Source organism: Calonectris borealis, chromosome 16 (genome assembly GCF_964195595.1).
Source record: "Calonectris borealis chromosome 16, bCalBor7.hap1.2, whole genome shotgun sequence".
NCBI lineage: Eukaryota > Metazoa > Chordata > Aves > Procellariiformes > Procellariidae > Calonectris > Calonectris borealis.
Window position 1 is genome coordinate 15,278,756 of NC_134327.1, and position 22,872 is coordinate 15,301,627.

Sequence of the window (22,872 nt, forward strand, 5' to 3'; positions counted from 1 at the left end):
TGGCTTTCCTCATCTGTGGGAGTGCTTATTCGTGCTGGAGATAAACAAATAAATAAATAAAGCACAAGAGGAAGGAAAAAAAAAAAAGGAACTCCAAACCAGCCAATTAACCTTTGAAATACAAGTTGTGCTGTTGATAACTAACAGCATCCTGTAACCTCCTAATTACCAGCCATGTACAACGCGGCAGTTGGAGACAGAGCTGGCTGTTAACCCCGTGGATGCGCTTTGCAGGAGGATCTGATTGCCGCTAATGACTGAAGTCCCAAAGAAACTCGCTTCCCATCGTCAGCTGCCTCCTGCTAGCCAGATCTCCTGCCACAAACTGGCTGTGCTGCCATGAAATGTTCAATCTGCCTCCGAGAAGAACAGGACTGCTAAAGGACAGCTCTGTGCAAAGCAGTTCTAGCATCTCCTCATCCTTCCCATGAGTCAGCTAGCTGTTACAGCGGTCGTGCTCAGTCACAGGACAGGATCCTTGCCTAAAAGGGTATTACGTCGGCTACGTGCATTAAATGGGGTGGTGCCAGCTATGTTAGCCAAGAGGAGCCAGACCAACCGTGAGCAGACTGCTGTGAGCTTCAAATTCCCATAAAAACACATATTGAAGCCTTGAGGGGATTTGGATACAGACAGGTCTCTCATTCATCTGGAGGCAGCATGCGGGACTGTGGCAGTACAGACAAGATCACCTTCCCGTCTTGTCAAAGCGCTGTTATGGCACACACAGCCCCTTGCCCTGCAGCTACGATAAGGGCCAGCAGTAAAACCCAGCCTGGCACCTTGCAACCTCGATTTCCTCATCCAGAAGATATGGACAATAATGCTCGCTTGCCTCAAGAGGGCTCCGTGAGACTTCTTCGCAGAGTGCTGCCATGTCCCGGGATGAAAGGCGAGATAACGCACCAAGGACCAGTACCGCTCTATCTTCCACGCCATATGTTGTTCAGTACCCTCCACCCCTCCCACACACACAGAGGGTTGATGCCTTGGCTTTGAACAGCACTCAAACAAAAATTTATATGGTGTGCCCATCTATTTGCAAATGATGACTATGAAGTCTGAGAAGCCAGAAAAGAAAAGTAAGCAGCATCAATAATTTTTTATAAAAGGGATTGGGCATTTCCTTACAGACAGTGAGGTTTGAGGAGAGCTCCCCTGTGGCTGCTCCGTTGATTGCAGCCCAGTTTGATAAAACCAGTCAATGGCTGAAAACAAGTGGCAAGAGTCGAGACCAAGGAACATGCTTAAGCTGTTCCATCCAGAACAAATATCTCCATGATAGGTGATGTTTTGCAGGGCTTCAGGGCCCAGGAGTCCCCTGCCCATGCTGCTGTCAGCAGGCACAGAGCACAGGAGGTCTCCCCAAAGTGAGCCCCTGAACCCTGCTCTCTGGGTAACACTGAACAGCGCGGGGGGAGCAAGGAAAGCAAAGGAGAGCCACAGAATAGCTATCTTTGTAGGCAGCTCCTAAATCCTTATGACTTTGGGAATGGCCTCCAGGTTTGCCCTTGGGAGGATGGAGAGGAGACGATGGCAACACCTGTGCCTGGTTAACAGCCTGGGGAAGGCTCACACCTTCTCGCCTTGTAATACCTGCTCTGAGCAGAGGTGCTGAGTGACTGGGCAGCATCCATCACTCACTAACCAGAAAGCTGTGATTAAACTGTTTTTCCTGGCAAGGATCATGGCATACCCCAAATGAGCCATTCTCACCGCCCCTCCGTCCCAACACCATGCTGTGGGTTCGTGACAGCTTCGCTCAGCCATCTCCTCCTTATCTCCACACAAAGCCAGCCCCCGACCCCAAGTCTTGCAGCCAATTCTCACATAAGGTGAGCTGCAGGTTCCAAATCACCCCGCTTCACTCACAGAAGCCCCAGACTTTCGTGCCAAACAGCCTGGGAGCCTAGAGCCATTTTCTATTGCTTTCGGATAGTCTCTCAGCCTCTGGGGATGCCCTTGAGGTCACTCCATTGATAGCAGAGTGCCTGGGCGAGGTGTTTCGAAGCCGGGCTCTGACAGCTCCACGGCTCGTTATCCCCACTGCGTACCAGAGACACTTTGCAGTCAGGCACGTGGAAGAACTTTTACAACTTTCACTTCAAAATTCCTCCCTTTTTATTGGGCCCATGCTGGGCAGTGCCTGTGAGCAAAACTGGCGGGAGTCTAATGCTCCATAGCCAAAAGCTTCAGAATCTTTATTGCCATTGGCTTTGAGATGGTTTAAAGCAAATCTTTTACAAGGTAAAATCCAATATAAACCTGCCGGCTACAGTTTTCCTTTGTTAGCAGCAAGGATGTAATTATCACAATTTACCTTTATATGAGTGATTGTGGACAGACTCCATGCGATCCCTGGACTTTCTCACTGCAGCCTGCCTAAGGTTTTCCCCCAGCGCCCATCATGGCAATATCCAAGGACTGACAAAGCTGTATCCGCCTGACAAAAGAGTATCCATGCAGAAATGCAGCTGCCGCAAGGAATGAATGGTCTATTCAAAGGTGACTGACAAAGTGTATTTCCTAATTTTAAAACTTGTTGTGGAACAACTAACCAGACAGAAAGCTGACAGTGACAGCTATTTCGTTCTTGGGTTTGGACGCTCTGTGCTGTAAGTGTGAACTAATTTATTGTTGCACGGCTGAGGTTCATATGTTTTAGCTAAGTACTTGCTTTTCTGAAAGAAAATATATCTCAGATAGCATAGAATATGGGGGTTTAAAGCACACAAGTGGAGAGAAAATAAAGTAGCAGCACTCTGAAGGATTGTTTGCCATGGTCCCGGGCAGGACTTAAACCTGGGAAATGATGGGGAAGAAAATGCAGAGCCTCTTGTCCTGCCCTTGGATGTACCATGCTACTCTGTCTGCCTGTCCTCCTGACTCCTGAGTGGACAGACCAAGGCAGAGAGGAGGAATAGCTTTAAAAATAACCTTGACCTTGTCCTGAACCTGCAATGGAGATTTTGGGGGAGCACTGGATGAACCTTTGACTTTCGACCTCACAGAAGATCAGTATGAGGATGTCCTGGCCTCACTGGGATGCATTTTCTGCACCTGATACAGAGGCAGCATGAGAAATTCCAGAGCACCTCTTGAGAAAACAGTTGAAAATAACCAGTTTTTCCAAGAAAGAAAAGCCCAGAAAAGCATAGCTTTCCCCAGAGTGACCAACTGGAGATACTCAGGCGACTCACCTCCCTCTCCCATTGCACAGCCCCTCAAGCTCCCATCAGCCAACAACAAAGACAAGCTGTCCTCAGCTGCCATCACCACATTCAGACTAATACTGGGAACAGCAGGATTTCTCTTTCCTCCCTCCAAACACTTAGAAGAAAGACCTACTTGTACCCTATGAAATCAAATTAAAGCTTTTGGAGCCTTCAGGGAGAAACTAACTTTTTTTTTAATTTGTTGCTTTTAGCATTGCCTGACAGTTTAAGTCTTTATTTAAAGCTCCAGGATCAAAGAAGAAACTTCTGCCTGAATTATTTGCACTACAAGGTCCCCTGTGCACCACCACCATCAGACCAAAGGGGTATTTCCACCAGAACAATTCATGCTTATATGAATAAATCACAGCAAGCAACTTAAGCAGTCAGGAGCCGCTGCGTCCTAACACACACATTTAAACTCTCCACACCTCGGCAGTGCTGCCAGCCACCTTCCAGGCTGTTTGCACACAGAAGGATGCTCCTGCTCATCACACGTCTGCAAGATCTAGCGTTTCCAACTTGCATGAAAACCGGTTGCTCCTCCTCTGGCATGGCTTTGACAGAGTTACCCCAAGCCACCATGCCCTGAGTGCCTGAAATCACAGACCCTCAGGGCTCTTCAGACCAGCCCTGCACTCACCTGCTCGTGGTACTCGATGCCCATGCTCAGCGTGTTGATGAGAATGGCTATCATAATCCCCCGGTTGAAGTACTTGCTCTCCACGATCCTCTTCAGCTTGCTGCCGAAAGCCTTCCACAGGCGGGTGACCTTATTCCTCTCCTTGGGTTTTTTCTTCTTCCTCCTCCTCCTGCCCCGCTGCTGCTGGAGCTGGTCTCTGTGGTCACCGTGCCGCAGGTCCTGGGTGAACTCGTAGACGCCATTGCTGTCGGAGTCGCAGCTGTCGGACTCACTGAAGGCAAACTCAGGGTCTTCCAGAAGGCTGGCGCAGAAGGGACAGTCCTGCAGCTCGCAGGTCAGCGTGCCGCCCGGCGGGCTGGGCAGCGTGCCGGCCGCGCTCAGCCCCGACAGCCGGCTGGGCGTCCGCCGCAGACCTGCAAGGGAGACACACACCGTCAGCCACCTCACATCCTCAACATGGCGGACAGCCCTGTGTCCCCGCTCGGGCGGTGCTGGGACTGTCCAGGACAGAGCAGCTCCTGCCACATCCTCAAATAAATGTAATACCCTAATATAGCCTTCTAGCCATCCATCTTGCCAAGCAGCTCTCGCTTTGCCTCATTTTTCCCTCTGCTCCTCTCTCCCCAAGCCCTGACATCCACCCTCTAGCCCCCTCCATGGATGCAGGGCCGAGGGGCCTCTCTCCACACAGTGTGGCAGCCATTTTGTGTTCTGCTGCTGGGGGAAGACTGACTGGCACACCTCTCACTTTCAATTATATTTGATTATATCTGACCAGGCTAACATCATTAGCGGTGATCTGAGCGCTATCAAGCTGCTACACTCAATTTAGATAGCGCTTCCATTTAGTTAATAACGAGGAGGGAGAGGGAGAAATAGACCAAAGGTGGCTACAGACTACGGATCACAGCTCAGAGTCATATAGTCCCTTCAGTCTCCTTCATCCCTCCTTCAGCCTTTAATAAAGCTCAGGTGAATTCTTTGCTTGAGGCACAGGACTGAGTGTTCAGGGTTTTTAAAAGCAAACACATTGCCACATGTTTTGTGGTGTGAGAAGAAATGCTGGCTGCCCTCACAGAGCCAGGGTGCGGAGATGATACGGACAAGCGTAACAAGGACGATTCGGGTGGAACAGGAACCAGATTTTATTTCCTCTTATTTAGAAACTAAATTCATAGTTTCTCCATATTTAGGAACCCGATATTAATGGCGGAAAAAAACCCAACAGGAATGCAATACTGCGAGCATGGGATCCTTCCTACAAAATGCCATTCAAGCATCAATGAAAACTTTCCGTGAGGTTCAGGGAAATAAGGTGAGGGGACAGTCTTCCCCTGTAACATGCCCCTGACTGGAGGTTGGATGGGGACACTTGGATAGGTTTTGGGGAGACCCAGCAAAAGGCAGTGGATGCTCCTGGCTCTGGGCCCAGGAGCTTGGAGCTCACCCAGCAGTAATGCTGCTGATTTCAGCTACTCCTGGCTGACGCTTGAGGACGTCTTTAAAGAAAAGGCAGCACCAAATGAAATAAAGCACCCCATTAGCTTCAAAACTGGGTTGTGACAAATCAAAATATATTTTACTTGTCTGAAGGTCACTCAGATATCACTGGCCTTCAAAACAGCCTTGCAGGAGAGGACTGTCCTTCTCCTGGTCATTACATCAAAGGCACCAGGAGGATCAGAAATATTTGCCCCCTTACTCAACCCGCAAGCAGCACCGGTGCAGCACTGCACGTTAGCATGGCATTTCTGATCGGGACTGGTCTGATGAGGAAGGACTGCAGCGCAGCCACAGTAGCGCAGATAGCAGAGGTAGTGGGCTTGCCAGATGTCTTTTGATGCTATTGCTATCAAAGTGTTAAAAATTATATGAAAAATACTGGCGCCGCAGATGTCTTAAAAATACCAGAGCCTCCTTGGCTGCCTGCTAAAATAACCTCACAGCATTGCAGGGCACAAGAACACGGAGGAACAGGCTGTACTTTACGCTGTTCAATTCCACAACAAAAGACGGGAAGAGAATACTCTCTCCCACAATTGCATCTTTCCCAGCAGACACCAACCTTGCTTCCAGCTGGGGCTGTGAGTGCCCTGGCTGCTAATGCCTCCTTAATGCTCTCAATTATCACTTGTGTGCTCTCCTTGCACAAGTCTTGCAGTGAACAGACTCTGCTTGTTGACTTGTAAGAGTGAAGAGCGAATTAAGTGAAACAGCTCTTTGTTTGCCCAAAGAGGCTGAGGCCAGGAGGGTTAGGCAAGCTTATGAGCCCACCTCACCTTCCCTGCCGAGCACAGGGTAGGGACTTAATATGGCTCCTTTGCTAAGTTTAGGCTGGGGTGGAGAAAGATGAGCTGGGAGCTATGCCTGGCAGAGCTACTCCCTCAGGAGCTAGCTTATGTGGCATTTAAAGATCCTCCTGAAGCCTGGAAGACACGTCCATCATCCCCACTGTACAAAGATGATCGCGGTGCAGAAGTAAATCCAACTCAGCCCTGTTGGTATGGCAAGAGGTATGCAGCAGGAGTGGGAAGGAGGGCCTGGAAAGAACCAGAGCCATAGAGGGGAAGAGCTGGGCACTGACATTGTATGACAGGGTCTCCAGATGGACCCCGTTGACTTGCTTCCTTTCCCAGCCCCTGCGCTCCTCAGGGTGCCAGATAAGCTGCTGCTCACCAGCCAAGAGCTGCGGCATCCACCCCTTCCCCTAGATATCACCATATTGCTGAAAAAGACACAACAATTCCAGGATATTTGTTTAAAGCATTTTGGCATCCTCTGGGCTGAAATGTCTCTGTATAAAGAGGATACTATAATTGCATTATTAATAGCAACTCCATCTAACCTCCAGCTTTCAAAGAACAACAACAGGCTATGTGAAAATCTCCCAAGTCACTGAAGTGGCCCTGGGATGTCACAGTTGGGACTGAGATCTGAGGCTTTCTTCTCCTGAACAGGACCCCAGCAGCAGATCCCCTTGCAAGCACGAAGAACCAAACCTCTGACTTGAGCACTGCCTTCCAAGTAACGGCTCTTCTGCTCATCCTTGCTTTCCCAATTCCAGACTTCTGCAGAGCCTGGGCTTTTGTCTCAAGGTACACATTCTCATACACATTCTCATAATAACCTTCATTAACTTGCATAGTTAAAGATGAACCAGTGATTCATATAAAGCCCTTGCTTAACAACGGAAGAACGTTGCAACTAACCTTGCCCCCTTCTGCCCTCCTGCTAAGCTCCCAAGCGCACAGAAACGTCTGCCGAAGGCAATTTCTATAAACAATCCACTTTACCCTTTTGTATGGTCACTTAGAAAAAAAAATATTAACAAAGACAAGCCACTCAACCTGTTTGGCAAGCAACCTTTACTGTGACCCCCCCCAAGCTAGGCTTGGTATTTTTTCAGCACATACATCACTAGGATAAATATTTGTGTCCACGCACACACAGATAAACAGTTTTGGAAAACACAGCCATTGAAAAAAACAGATGACGAGTTTGGCTTAAAGAGATTAAAAAATAGAAGCTAGATCATTTTGACTTTTTATTATTTGAGGGCTTAAGACGCTATTTTTCAGCCTTTAGCTCCAGCCATGAGCACAGGAAACATTTTGCAAAATAGAAACCGAAGTGTGGCATGTAATCACTACTCCAGCAGTGGGTGATTCATACATGAAGGGAGATGAAACTACGCTAATTAGCAATGCTGGTGTGGCTGCAGTCTGTACAGATAGGGATGGGACAGAGGTACAAAAGAGTCCCAAGATGTTCCTCATTCATTCAGGTTGAATGGAGCTCCAAATCTGCAGTAACACTCAGTCCTACATTTTTTCTGCACATGGGGAAAGACGAGAGGGAAAGCCTGAGACCTGTAGCTCTGCTACACTCCTGCCCTCACATGCATCTTCTGAGGACTAGCACAGAGCAAGACCCTGCAGTGGCCATGGGCCTTCCTCCAAACCTTCTGCTCCTTCTTGCCAAAAAGAAACTCGGAGGCTCAGGGGCCCATCAGAGCAGAACTAAGGGTTTCTAGAAGTGTCTGTTTTGAGTTCTTTCAGTGCCTCCCCTGTTTTAAACTTCTTATGTTTCCTATACCTTATGCTTCTCCACCCGCTTCCACCTGCTCTTCCCCCTCAGGATACCATGTCCCAGCAGCTGGGGCTTCTCTGCTGCAGGGCTGTAGCTGGCAGGTCTGTCATTCACCAGAGTTGTAATTCCAGGGGCTGCATAGATCTGTTCTTGGGTGGGAACAGAGGGGAAACTCCAGGATATCACTAAGCACACGAGAGGAGCTCAAAGACACATGCTTTCTAACCACAGGAAGGAGGCCTCCAGCAGTGGCCTGAACTCACTGCCCGGACCATCCTGTATATTGCTTTACCCAATGGCTGCAAATACAAGGGTAGAAGGAACAGAGCTCTCACTCCCTCAACCTGTCCTATTTCTGGCTTCAGCGCTCAGTTCCAATAGCATTCACAAAACTGCCTCCATCTTCAGCACCCTACATGGCTATCATTAACATCTTAACTCTTGAGCAATTTGCCCTTTGCCCAGTTTTCCTAAGCAAAAAAAGTCAGCTTGTTTGTCCTTACCATGTTCTCCTACCAGTTGCTGCAGCTTCCCATAAGAATCCGTGCCCAAATTTACAGGGCTATTAACCACGGCCACAGGTGAATTGCCATTCTTCTTTCCTTTGGGAACCGGAACAGAACTGGCTTTGCTAGTTGGAGAAGGCAGGATGGTAGGATAGTTCATGTTGCTATGGTTGGAGAGTCCAGCAGTCAGTTTAATGCTTGCAGGGGCATTGGAAGACTTACAGTTCACTTGTGGTCCTTCAACATGACAGTCTGCATGGTAAATGCTGTGCACAGACTCCGAATCTGGAGGAGGAGCAGGGCTCTGCAAGTTGGGTGATGGAGAAGGAAGCATCAATTGGCCTCCAGGTTTCATGACCTTGAGTTCCAGGTTGCAGATCTCAGGGTTGGAGCGTGGCCCCCGAGGGCTCCCATTGCTGATGTGATAGTGGTGGTGGTGGTGGTGGTGGTGATGGTGGATGAGGTGGTGTATGGAGGTGATGCGCTTTTTGCCTCGGTGGCTTTGCCCGTTTGTGGTGCTGTTTGGGTTAACTTTTTTCCGGCGCTTACTCTGCCAGTTATTGTACAGGCGTATTGTCCGCCGTTTCACCTTCCTGAAGATGTGGCAGATATATTTGAGCAGCTCCTCATAGCAGCTACCTGGCTCTGAGAAGCTGGCAATTGTGCTGTCGTTGGAGAGATAACGGGCCCGCTGCTCCTGCATCAGCTGGTTCTCCCGCTGCTTTGTTTCAGAAAACTGTGTTGCTATCACAACCAGGCACAAGTTAATCATGAAGAAGGAACCAACCTGGAGAAAACACAGGGAAAGGAATTACCAGGGACTTTACAAAGCAAGACACGCTCTTCACCACCACATGCTGTCTGGACTTGAAGTGTGGTTCTTAGAAATCCCGAGATTTCCAAACATGCCAAATCTTAGGGTCTGCTCACCAAATGTTATGTCATCATGTGCCTGAGCTGCTAAATTTGCTCCTAAGCCATGTTAAATTATTTTGGCAATGGCAAAGAAAGCTGTTAACAATGGCCTTCACCACTTTCCTCGCCTCAATAGTGATGACATTTGCTACTAACACAGGGCATATGAAACACAACGCAATCAGTTACCACCACAAAACAGATCACGAGGAAACACCCAGCCAACCTGCAAGGAAAGATGGTCTGAAGTCCAATTTGTGCTGTACTGAAACTGCCTCTTCCTCTATCACTTCACACCCTGGCATAGTGCGCCCTTATTTTGAGGAGGACAGTTAGGGTCCATGCATCTGTGACCTTATAATCTTATATCTCTCTGACACAGAGTAATGCACCTCCAGGAGATTCAGCGCTCCTAGAAATGCCTCATTTATTGTCTGGTTGAGTTGATGTGTTCTTGGGTGATACCAGCTTTTCAAAATGAAGTCCCAAGGACAAGAATGTGAAGTGACCTAAGGCTACATCCTTCCCTCAGCTGTTGAGTCCACAAACTGGTTTTTCATCACTTGGGTTCATAAATCAGCCAAAGGAAAATGTCAAATATTCCCATCAGAGAATCAGTGCCCTTAGGCGTGAAAGGGACTGACGTCAAGAAAGTGCCACTGTCTACATGGCCAAACCTCTGCGCTGTGCTCACTAGGAAACGTATGGATTTAATCCGGACCATTGTCTGGTGAATTCTCAGGGGAAGCCGTTGGGAGATGGTTTGCAGTGCTATTCTCCAGTTTGTAATATCAGCCTGGATACTGTTTGACAAGCAGCAAGGGTGCCATTCTCAGCTCCAAGTGACTTGGAGATTAGTCACCTTCTGGCTTTTCTGCAAGGATCCATATGTAGAGAAGGGCTCAAAAGAGTGGAGCATAAATCTCTACTATGCATGGCCCATTGCTAAAGGCTCAAAAATCACTGGCTTCAGAATGCTATCCATTACTGGGAAACTCTCACACTGCTCTGATCCATGCCTTTCCCACTGGTGGTGGGAGCTGTGGTGGTTTGACTTCCGAAGGCCTTCAAAACCACATTGACGAGGATGGGGTTATATATAAAGAATATCCAGCCACAAAAGCACTTTGAAGTGCCTCCGTCCCATGTCCTGCCTGACATCTACGCGGTACTTTTCCCTCTGCTTTCCTCCTGACTTAAATGCTTAACTTTTCCACAGATGTAGACCCCTGGAGAAGGTTGTGCCCATTGTAGAAAAAGAACCTCGCTAACATGGAATGGCAGCTTCTGAAGGCAACGTCCAGCACCTCCAGTGAGTAATACTTTGTTTTTGGGAACGACAGCACCGTAAGACCTCAGAAAGGTGCACTGCTATTATTACTGTTATTTAAAGGGCTCAGGTGAAGTTCAATAGTTTGAGGGCCCTTCACCGAAATGAGGTGGCACATTGAGGAGGCTAAAGGAAGAAAAGCTAAAGTCTCTCCGCTTTTTGTTCTGATTAGCAGTTGCTTGGCCAAGGTACAGAAGTTAGGACGCATCAAGGTGACAAGACCAAGACTGGGAGAGTAAGAGGGAGGGAAGACCATATGGCCTGACAAGCTGTGACTATGCATCACATGTGACACTAAAAAGGACTGTTGTAGCCAATAATCTGTCCCCACAGCACTAATCACAACCTGCATGATTACACTTTATGGCAGGAGAAAGGTCTCCCACTCTGAATCCCAGCTGGCTCTTCTCTGTGACAAGCCCAGGGAACAACTTTACCCCATAAGAACAAGGAATGGGAGCATCTCACAGTTCATACTTACTATTATAAGCAATATAAAATATATAAAATTGTAAAAAGAATGTGCATCCATCACATAATACATGATGTCAACCCATCCTTCCAGGGTTATAACCTACAGGAAGACAGAGAAAGAAAGTGTAAGAACAAAAGTCAACCAAAAAGTTAGTAAACATTGATCTTCTGATAGTGCCTGCTACTCGTCACTCCACAGCATCTCTCAGGATCCATCCAGACCTGCTGCACTTCTTTTCCCAGTTGGCTTAGGATAGCAGCAATGTGTGACCAACGGACTGGCCTGAGGTTTCTACAGGAATCTGGTACGATGAAAATGATAAAACATTACAATAAAACATCTGAAACTGGTTCTAAGCGAGTGCAAAGCACTTCCAAGGAGGGATTATAAACAAAGCAAAAGCCTCTCTGTGCAGAGATCTGGGCTTTTACCTCAGGCTCCTGGTTTTGTAATGCTACCCATAAAATTCCTAAGTTTTTAAGTTAATTTTGTTTCTGTGAAACCATTTCTTTGTGATTCCTACTGGCTCACCGTTACAACTGCATCACCAATACTATAGTGGGAAGAGAGTTACTTTAATTAAATGTAGAATTGATTTCATACTCGTTTTCTCAGTCTTCCTTCCACTAAAAAAGAAGCTGAGGATTTAATTAACACCACACAGGCTGTGTGCAGAGCAAAGCAAATTCTGCCATGTCATTTACACTTTTTATTTAGATAAAACATACCAAACTTCTAGTGCTATCTTGCTACTAGTCCTAGAGCTGAAATTCCAGCACAATTTCCATCAAAATCAAAGCTCCTGTCTGAATTTACTTGCACTGATGTATCCTATTCGTTACGCCTAATGTGAGCCTTGGTGGTCCTAGCATAAACCCAGAATTGCTGCCTGCCTCCAATTTCAGTGGCACCGTTCCTGATTTAAACCATGTTTGCAGTGAAGGAACTGTGAATTAGCTTGCTGCGAACAAGAAAAGGATCAAGCCTCATCAGCGTAGAGGACTTTCTGTATGGTGTGTACAGAAAAGCTGATCCATAAAGCACTTGCTGTTGAGGCAGTGAATAAAACAATGTTCTTGTCACACCTGGAGCATCCGGGCAAAACACTTGCAGGGAAGTCAGACATGAATCCTTGGAACTTTTCTCCTGTTTTTTTACTCAAGGAGCTGGAAGAAGCTCCTAAATACGGATCTTTGGTATATGACCACATCTGCAAGGGGGAGAGCATTGCTGTACACACAAGCACTCAGTTTCCCTGAGACTGTCAGAGCACCTTGCATCAGCTCATGGGTGCTAGAAGAGAAACACTACCTACTCTTGATTCCTCTTCACCCTAAAGTCAAACGTGGTGATGTCTTACCAGCAAGTTTTCAAACCCAGTTCCCATGTTGAAGCATGCGTAACTTAACACCCACCATACAGCTGAGTGAGAAGCAGCCAGCGAATACAGCTCCACGCTAAAACCAATAAACATGATCTGCCAAAGAGCAGGTAAAAATTGTCTCTGCAGCTGTTTTACTCTGTCAGCATTGCTAAAGACTGGGAGCAATCAGGTCTGATGACATGCTGGCTGCATTTACACAAACTGCACCCACCTCTCCTGTTCCTCATTACACGCATTAGATATTCTTTCATACCACATCCTTGCTGCTGGTTAGTGATGTACAGGTATCAGACAGCAATGCTATGCTTGCAGTGGCATGGGTTTAGCAAAACCAAAAAGAATGCTTTTGGTCAACAGGAACCCCAGAGATCAATCTGTGTGGAAAGTTTTCAGCAACAGACACATTTTTTTTGCGTGAGTGTAAGTGCTGTTGTTCACCCTGGAGTCTGAGAAGGGGTTAAGCTGTCTGGGCAGACACAGGCAGTAATCAGTCTGTTCAGTGGTGTGAAACGGACAAGCAATCAAACTCAAACTGCCCTTTTCCGCCTTTCCTTTAACATGGTTGAAACATTTATAGAGAGCAAAGTTCTTTTCGGCTGCATTCCTTGCCTCTGTGGGCTGTGCACAGCAGCCGATCGTCTCTTGCACTCGATGCCTGTGTAGGTTCATGGGGAAACTGGAGGGATCAAGTTGGGAGGTGACACAAGGCTAAACCAAATCACTGCCAACTACCTAAGAAATAGCCTCCTTTATGCTGTTCACAGTTCCCTCCCTTCCTTCCCTTCTGTTTGGATGGGCATTTCAGGGTCAGGCTGCCACAGCTGGCACAGCAGGTGCTCCATCCATTTACACTTGGGGATGAAAAATGAGCCCAGCGACTCCAAACATATTGGATACACCTCTTCACCAAATTTGCATTTGGCTGGCAATCCTCAAATCGAATGTATTAAAACGATTAAACACAGAGCCCTCTCTACAAAAGGAGTTACCTGAGGGCTGCTGTTGGGCTTCTGCAGGCGCTGCCAGCTCCCCACCTGGGAAACAGCTGCTGAGACAAGAGTGAGGGCCAACCAACAGTTACAGAGGTATTTTTCTTGCATGCTAGACAGCATTTTCAGCAAGAATCAATCAACACACCACATTTCTCCTCTGAAGGGCTGAAAATGCTCATCTGGCTCTCAGAATATTTAAGATGTAATTAGAATTTGCATTACTTACTACTCACTTGTAAACCATAGGGATACAGGAGGGATAAACAGACCGCTGGGCTTTTGTTCTCCTGTTTGACATCTTTGTGGATTCATTCTTGGACTCATCACCCAGTATAAATGCAGCAGTACCTAGGGGAAGGATTTCTGAGCTGCCGAGGATTAAAGAGTACTAGCAATCCTGTAAGAGAGCGTGCTTACAGACATCTGTCCTCTTTTTTTAATCAAATAGCTCTGGAGAAATGCAGGACAACACACATGGACTGAAACAGTCTCTACGGTTTTTAGAGCCTGATTCTTGCTGTGGACTTCTTTCTTGCTGTCTTTTAGAGTGCTCCAAATGACTTTACGAGTACATTTTTTCCTACTCCAAGATCTCATTGCATATCCCCAGCAAGGCCTTGGTGTAAATGGGAACCAGACCATTTGAATTTGCCAACACCTGGTCTATACACCAGGAATTAAACTCTTTAACTATTTTTGGAACCAAGTCAAAGGCATCTGCACTGGTGCAAGGTTCACTGCTGCAATGCACAGTTTGATCCTACACATTTATTCTCAGACCAGATGAACTCAAGAGGGAAAGCTAGCAACTCTCGCTATTCTCCCAAGAACACCAATATATTTTTTCAGCGTTGCTTTGCCTACTGTTCCTCCCTTGGGGCACCCTGAATGCAATATCACCTACTTCGCTAAGCAGAAATTACTTCCTTCTCTCTTCACTTTCCAATCTGATTAATCCAGTTGACTGCAGTTCCAGCATTTGGCCCTCTAAGCCCTTTATAGATGTCTTCCAAGGACCTGGAGCACCTTTCTTGTGCTTTCCAATCTCAGCAATCCATTCTCAGTAATTAAATTCTGTTCAAGCCATGGTTGTTCACAGACAGACATATTAAACAGTGTCTCCAAATGTACCAGTTCAAAGCTTCCAATAAATGCAACATACAATTATTTATCAACAGAGATAAGACAGCAAGAAACACGTTTCCTAATTCTGCTCTGATGAAAAAGATGTGCAAGATAGGTGGCACACTGAAATTGGCAGCTGCAGAGAAATAGCTGAAAGATTCAATTAAGATGATTGGCAACGTTGTCCTGGAGGGTGCTGCCAACTGCTAATCACAAGCTGCAGACCCAGTGGGAAAGGAGATTCTGCCCCCTTAGCATGGGGAAATGATTTTTGCCTTCGAAGGACTGAGACACTGGGCAGAGAACAGAGCTGTCCTCTAACCCATCAGAGATCCTGTATGATGCTCAGTCTGATTCTCCTTGCCTGCTCGTTCAGTTCGTTACCTCTTACGCAGCATGGGCAGGGATGGGATAAATCATTTGTCTCCCATTAATACCTATGAGGCTGAGTACTAAAGCCCTGAGTCTTGTGTCTGATCCTCTCTCCCATCACTGCAAGGATTTAATAGAAAGCTCACTCAGATGAATGTAAAGTCAGGTTTTGACTTCATTGATCTTTGGCTTGGACCCCCTTCATGCCATCCCCAGTCAAGCACTCCCTGATCACCGTACTAATACGAGCAGGATGAGAGTGGACAATCTTTTTTTTTTTTATGTCTTCTGTTCTGTGATTCTGATCCTCTTGGTTTGCTCATGCCGCAATAATTTCATCAGCTGTAACAAAGATGCTCGTCTGATTTATAGTAGCATAATTGGGGACAGAATCAGGTCTTCTAGTCAAGCTAATCAGAATCAATCTAAAACTCCAGGGTGAAAAACACAAGGGAGATGTAGATTAAAGACGCTCGCAATTAACTCAGATCTCCTCACTGTTCCCAGGGAGACGAGGTTTACTTTGTTTTTTCTGGGGTCACTTCAAAGGTCTCTGCAGAACAATTTCTTTTATTATGTCAAGAAGTTTTCATCATAAAAATCCTTGTCTTTGAGCTCTGCCAAAATTTTTGCAAGTTCTTGGCTATAATCGATTCAAGAGCAGGTTATTTTTTGCTTTAGTGTCAGTTAAGAAAAAGACAAAAAGAATCATCCAGGGGGAAAAAAAAAGACATGCAAACTTCAACCCAAACTACTTCAATTAGTAAAGTCAAACACTGAATTACTTTCTGTGTATTAGAATGCACTAATGGCTAGTGCCAGATGGACTGCTGCAGATAGAAATCAACCTTGAGGTGCCACTAATCAATCGAGGAAAGTTTGGAAAATTACCGTGTGAAGTGAAGCTGAAAAGATTATAAGAACTGAATGCACAGCATACAAAACTCCAGCCCAGCCATGAGGCTTGATCTTTCTCATGGCAAGATTTCACTTCTGCGATTACTTGAACAGACTTCATTTGTAGCGACAGCCTCCCTAAGCACGGGAACCAAAATCAGCATCTCGCACGTTGCTCAAAGCCCCTAAGCAGCGTAGCTCTGGCAAACAGAAGTTTCCTTGGTGGTTGATTTCAGAATTGCAGGTGCTTGTTCAACTCGGTGCCTGGCCGAAGCAGGAGATGATACAGAGATACAGAGAAACTCAAGTGTTTCCAAACCATTTTAAGTGTTCATCTTAATTGACATCTGTAGTTTGCACTCGGACTCTTTTTTTGGCCTAAATTGGGTCCTTTGGGGACAAGATGGGCATTATCTGCATCAAAATCAATTATGCTGAACTGAACAGCAACTCTGAGGACTGTCATGATTATTTGGTTTTGTTTACTTTTTATCTCATCAAGACAAGATCCAATGATATCATAAATTGCGAGAGCTATTAATTACGATGATGGTCTCAGTAAGTTCTATAAGGCCTTCACTATTCATTTCTGAAAGCCTCTTATCTATGCATTCTGCCCTCTTGGGCATATTGATTTGGCTAGCAAGCACTGACCAGTGAATAATGGAGTATTCCTTTTCCGTATGCAGAGTGCTTGGCAGCTAATCAAATCACTATTTTTGAAGTCAACTTCACAATTTTAATTATTTCCTCATGACACATGTTGTTAAGTAACCTCTGTGGTCAGAAAAACAGGTTTTATTATATTCTGAGTAACGTCCTTTGAACAGACGCTTTTCTTTTCACTCGGAGAGCTTGCTTACTTTCCAAAGTGACATTAGCCATTTCTTTATAAATTGAGAGTCTTGCAAAGCATGCATCTGCTCTGAAAAGTGGCCCTGCAAAACAGAAAATGAAAGGCAACTGTGCTACCTCGCATTTGTTTTCTGATTTGTGACCTCTCAAATTTGTTCCACATCAATGGTGATGTCTGGTCAGCATTACCAGTTCACAGTGGGTCTTGAAAAGCAGAGCACGGCCAGAGCGCGATAAAGTTGGACATATCACTGATGCTGTTATTGGTGGCCCAGAACCTCACGAAAGTGAATCTACAAGCTTAAAAATGCATAAGAACTTAACTTTTGCTACAAAAGTAAGGTTAGTTGCCGTCTCTCCGTTTCACACTAAATAATGCAAGATCCTCATCCGACAGCAAAAACATCACTGATTTCAGATGACTGCTGCTTATAACAAATCACATCTCAGTCCATATTCATGAGGTTTGATTTACTGTGATAATTATCCTCTGTCTTCACTGTTTGTGTAAAGTATCTTATGCACAGGGAATGTATTTAACTGTTTAGCTTCAGCAATAATGAGTCCATTATCATAGAGAGCGCCATAAATCAGAGTTTCATAGCAGAGCAAAGCTGAAAGATGAAGAGTCTGCAATGAGAAGGGAACCAAAGCCAGACTGAGATCCTTGCTTACAGATGAGTGTACCACATAGCAATTATATGAACGACAGTGCTTCTCCAGACACCACTGTCTGGAACACAGCAGCAGTTTGGGGTACTGGCCCAAATGCAAAAAGCAAGGATTTTTGTTAATTGTATTGTTACACCTTGTTTCAAATTATATTAGAGATGATTAGGGACAAAGGGTGCACAGCTTCAAGCACAACTAGCCCTCTGTGCAGGACTACGACACAAAACACATTTCAGGTGTCCAAAGTTGTCAGCTTTACCCATTCACACTAATCTGAGCATGGGGTGTGTCTTGTTCTCCTGGATGGACCTGCCAACTCAACACTGTCTGGAGACAGTTGGGGGGGGACATCAGGGCAAAGGAGCTGAACCTCTGGCTTAGCATACAAGTCTCCCCTAGGCTATGTACAACTCACAGTGCAAGGTGCAACAGCAGCAACTGATCATGGAGCAGGTTTGGGGCGATCAAACCAAAGTAAAATTTACCTGTAAGAATTGTTGATGCACCTCAAGACCAGTAGCTTTTTCATCACCTAACTGGACTCCAGATTAGGCCACGGCTTGCTGTAGGCACCCCTTTTTCTGCTCTGAATAAAAGAATCTATGATTGAGGTAGGATGAAACCCTTTCAAAGCTACAGAGTTTGCAGCAGGTTTCTGTGCCACACTGGGTCCCTCCAATACCTCCCACAGGTTAGCGGGCCCAGACCTGGAATCAGGATGGCCTTTCTGACTTGTGCTATATGGGACAATTTCTTCTAGCCTTCAAAAGGAAGGAGATTTTTCAAAAGCAAAAAATCCTCTTGGAAGCATACTCTGACATGCTTTAAAGGGGCTGGATATTTTTAGATTGGGTGTTCAGCATGAAAGCTCTTCAAATGCAGAAAACAATGTTTATTTGGCTGACCAAATTAAAAAAAAGCAACACCAACAAAACTCAAACCCCATCATTTAGAGTGAAATATTTTTGGTGATCCAAAACAAATTCAAATCTAGTGACAAAGCATCATCTTGAAGCAGTGGAAATGAAAAGCTTAGAACTCTTTTCCCTTTTTTCTCCCCAGCCAAAACTTCTTGCCAAATTCAGCACAGATAAGCATTGTTGACACATATCATTGGTTTAAAGAATGAACCATTTGACAAAACGTCCTTTTGGCCAAAAAATTATCTACTCAATGAACTCTGAAAACATGGGCACCCAGCATGACAGCTGCTTCTGAAAAACATGGCCCACAAAACTACATGTTGTACCCACAAATACAACTGCAGTCAGAAGTCTCAGGCTCTTTCACTTCCTTCTGCTTCAGCGTTCTGGCTGTTCCCCAAAACACTTAAGGCTACTGAAAGTGGAAGAACAGAGGTTGCAGCAGACAGGCAAGCAAGCATATCAGTAGCACCTTGCATACAATACTCTTGAGACACTGGGGCAATCATTCCTGAGCTGTCATTTTGTAAGGAACTTGGTTGAGGTATCCTGAGGTACCTTGCAACAAAGCAAGAGAAACAGGTCCCAAAAAGGTCCCTATTGATATCCATCTGAGTGACAGCCCATCTAAGAGGAAGATGTGTGAGTAGGAACCAAGAGGAATGACCCTGCCAATTCTGACCCTGCCAGCAGGTTCCAGGATGGAGGTTTGTGCTTACTCCAAGCAATGGTAGAGCTTCAGGTCTTGTCTCCTCGAACGAGATCTTTTCTTGACTGAGTGACACGATAGACAAGGAGGGACTTCAAGCTCATTCTCGTGTTTGGCCATAGCAGAGGTATATTGAAGTGCATGTCATTTTTCCTTTAATTCGAATGGAAGATATGGTTCCCATTACAGATTTAGCTGAAAGATTTCCAGGCAAGGGAAAAATCCTCAGGGAAGGATTTCAATCATGATGAACAGAGGCTGAAACAATGTGAAGTGGGCAATGGCTGTGGAACAGATCAGGGCACCAAACAGTGGTGAAATGAGGCAAATGAACCTTTCTCTTTCCAAACCTGAAATCTCCCCCAAGGTCTGTACCTTCTCAGCTGGCCCATCTGCAGGCACAGCTAGCCGGGGTGGAGATCCTGGCAGAAGCAGAGTCAGCAACACGGAGACAAAACAAGCTCCTCATCAGCACATAGCGCAGGGTCAAAATGAATAAGTCCTTGATTAGACTGAGATAGCTTACACAAGCTCCCAGGGGCTTTTTTGACAAGCTAGAGCACAGAAGAGGTAACTTCACATCGAAACAAAAGGCTATTTCGGCAGGTGGCCTGCAGCATACGGCTGTCACTGCCAGCTGTCCTACCTGCTCAGGCAGCCTGCCACCACGTTAGGAGTATCCGCAGAAGGACAAATGAAGGAAGAAGTGGGTGGCATCAATTCCCCCACTTTCCCATCCCAAACTTGTTCTCTCTCCTGAGCTGGTCACCCACACCTTCGTGGCTGTAACATACTCCTAGCTTTGGTGAGACTAGGTGCAAAGATAATTTCTCCATCTAAGGACAGCACCAAGATAACACCTTGAACTCTTGCTGCTGCTGACAGTTCCTTTAATGCTGCTCTATTTCCAGACATCTTTCTTCAGAAGGTGATTCAGCTTTTCCTTTCTGGGGCATTCTTATCAGGTTGTGTGCCTGCTGGGCTGTCTTCAGCTCTCGTGAACACAACCAGGCTTTTTTTTCTTTTTCCCCTGACAGCAGCAAGGGGGCTGCTGAATGCAAAACAGTCTCCTCTGAGAATTCCCTCGCTTGGGCCTTCTGATGATGGGCCAGAGATGTGTTACTTTTATGACTTGATTAATTTGTTAACAGAGATGTCTTCTTAAGCAAAACCTTATAGAAGCAATATGCACTCAGAATAACATAAGCCAGAAACAGAAACATGAATCTGAGAGCTGCATCCAAGGACTAATTTCAAGAGGGTCTTTCATTAAGGAAGCCCCTTAGAAAATGCAGCTACTTCTGAAATACAACATGTGAAGAAGAGGCCATAGAAAAGGCATAACTCAGCCAGCACCAGCAGTGTCAGAGCCCCTCTGAACTGCCAGACAAATCTTCCCTTGTATCAGATGGACATTTCCTGAAATGTCCATGTAATTTTTTCCTGCACATTTGCTCTCAGAGTTCAGTCCTTCCAACTACATCCTGGAAGGAGGCACACAGGAACAGCTTGTTCCCTTGATCTCGTCTTGATTCTGCTTAGCTGAATGTTACTGCTCCTTCAACTTTGCCTCACTAGTTTTGCCAAAAGCATTGCCTCCTGATGTAAAGTGCTATCATAGGTCTTACTTTTCTGGAAGTCAGACATGAAGTCATCCAAGCAATGGTTCTGTGGTTTGCAAAGTAGCCTAAATCATCTCTTCTTCCCAAACTGTGTATCTGACCCACCATCCAACCCCCTTTTGTTTTAATGGGGTTTCTGCATTCAGGCCTGGCCACACAGAGAATGATGGTTAGGAAGGTGGCAGTGTTTTGGTTGCTCCACTGAGACTGTCAGTAATTCAAATTAAATTGGACTTTGGTTAGGTGGGTAATTCATCATTTGCAGTGTGACAACAATACCTGTAATTACTGCTCTTACTGTTGTGGCTGAAATTCATGTGCAATAAAGGGATCTTAATATCGTGCCAAACCTCACAGTTAATTTAGGTTCCATCTCCTTTCATTTATTCTGTAATAAGCTAATTAGTTCACATAATTTGCCATTGAATGTGCCTTTGTAACAAATATATACATGAATTAGCCTATTACACAACAAATGAGGGGAATCAAAACATGAATCATTTGCAGGATTACATAAGGAATTATTATCCTTTCAAACACCCATGGATGCAGCCATCATCTTTATTGCTTTAAGATTTTATTATTTGCACGAGGTTGATTCTCATGTCTGATGCCTCTGACTTACTCTTCCGCTTGGAAGGTCAACAATGCATTTCACTGTTGGGTACGCACCGCTGCCACGTGCCAGGTTACTTGCAAGTTCAGGATCACTACCATAAAGTTAAATGTCTTTTGGCTTGGCTGCTTACATCCAAATTCTGGCAGCTGAAAAGAGCTTGGCCATACTGCTAGCCTCCTGCCTTGGCAGACCACTCGCGAGGACATTTTGGAGTAGAGATCTTCAGATTTCCCTGTCAAAGTCTGCTTTTGGTTTTGTTTGTTCGCAGTCTGCACAGTATCAAACCGCGCCCTTGGAAACTCTTGGGCACGACTTGCAGTCACTGCACTTGGAAGCCTCCTTCCAAATCTCACCTGTGGGGCTCATTTCACCAACCTCCATTCTGACAGCTCTTAAACCATGCTAGATTTCCAACTCATTTGGCATAAATCACGAGGGATGCTCTATCCAGCTGAGTCCTAAGATTGCCATTATGCAAACTGGAGGCTTGCCAGACCTTGAGGTTCAGTCCACCATTATAACTCTTGCAAAGTACCACGTATTCATTATTCCCTCGAAGGGATCAGGACAATTGGACCAGTCTCATCCACAACACAGCAGAGTGCTTTCTGCCCAGTAATTCAATACCAATTCACAGGGAAGCTCCTGAGCTACTAAAACCATCAGTTCTACTTTCTGCACTGCTTACTTTGAGGCCTCATTTAACTGCTGACCTGGTGCTACCCAGTTTCAACTGTTAAATGTAATGAGAGCACAACTCAATGGCTTTATTTGTTAAATGTTCTCTGCTTACAGCAATTGTTTTGATTTAGCATCCAACCTCTTGCAGTAATGATTTAAGTTATGCAAGCAGCTTACTCCCAAAAGCTGCTTCTTTACCTGGAGTTATATTGTTTTCAGCTTCTAAAAGTGAGTCCTTGCTTCTAAAAGGAATAAAGATGTAAGAAGAGTTTTTTGGTTGGAAATACTCTTTAGCATTTGGATGGCCTAAGCAGCACTAAAACCAATCATAAACCTCCTGGCAGCTGCCAAAATGATCTATGGATACAATATGCAACTTTGCCAGACACTCTGCTCTGCCCAAAAGAACCAGTTGAAACCTCTGCTGTGGCTAGTGTTTTCTTCCTGGCTTAAAACTGTTCATTTTCAGGCTGAGGAAATAAAATACCAACATGAAATGAAAACTTGTAGCCTGCAGAAAGGCTCAGGAAGTAAAATGGAAGCAGGACCCCTTGAGAAGCACCTACTTATTTTCAGTGCACCCACACAGGCACTCTGCAACGCACTGCCCTCTGCCCTTTCGCTGGCAAGAACATCGCTGCCCACGGTGGGAGCCAGACGGGACCTCCTGGGCACATCCATCAAGCCCTGTCAAAGAACTACGCCAGAGCAGAAAAAGGAGAATGCAAGTGCAGCCACAGACCTATCTAGTATTCTCGCTTTGATTTCCCTCTTTCCTTTATGCAACACTCACTACCAGTCAGGAATATTCAAAATTACTATGGCAGCTCCTCTCTTGACATACTAAT

At 45.6% G+C, this 22,872-nt stretch overlaps 1 protein-coding gene across 1 annotated transcript in view; it reads right to left on the reverse strand.

Annotated features, from left to right (window-relative positions):
• The window catches only part of CACNA1H (calcium voltage-gated channel subunit alpha1 H), a 256,884-nt gene that overhangs the window by 81,620 nt on the left and 152,392 nt on the right, over window positions 1–22,872 (reverse strand). Inside the window, exons 7-9 of the mRNA XM_075165481.1 lie at window positions 11,180–11,272; window positions 8,451–9,240; window positions 3,859–4,271 (exon numbers count right to left, since the gene is read on the reverse strand). Coding sequence (XP_075021582.1) covers window positions 3,859–4,271; window positions 8,451–9,240; window positions 11,180–11,272 — 1,296 coding nt within the window. The remainder of the gene's footprint in view (window positions 1–3,858; window positions 4,272–8,450; window positions 9,241–11,179; window positions 11,273–22,872) is intronic.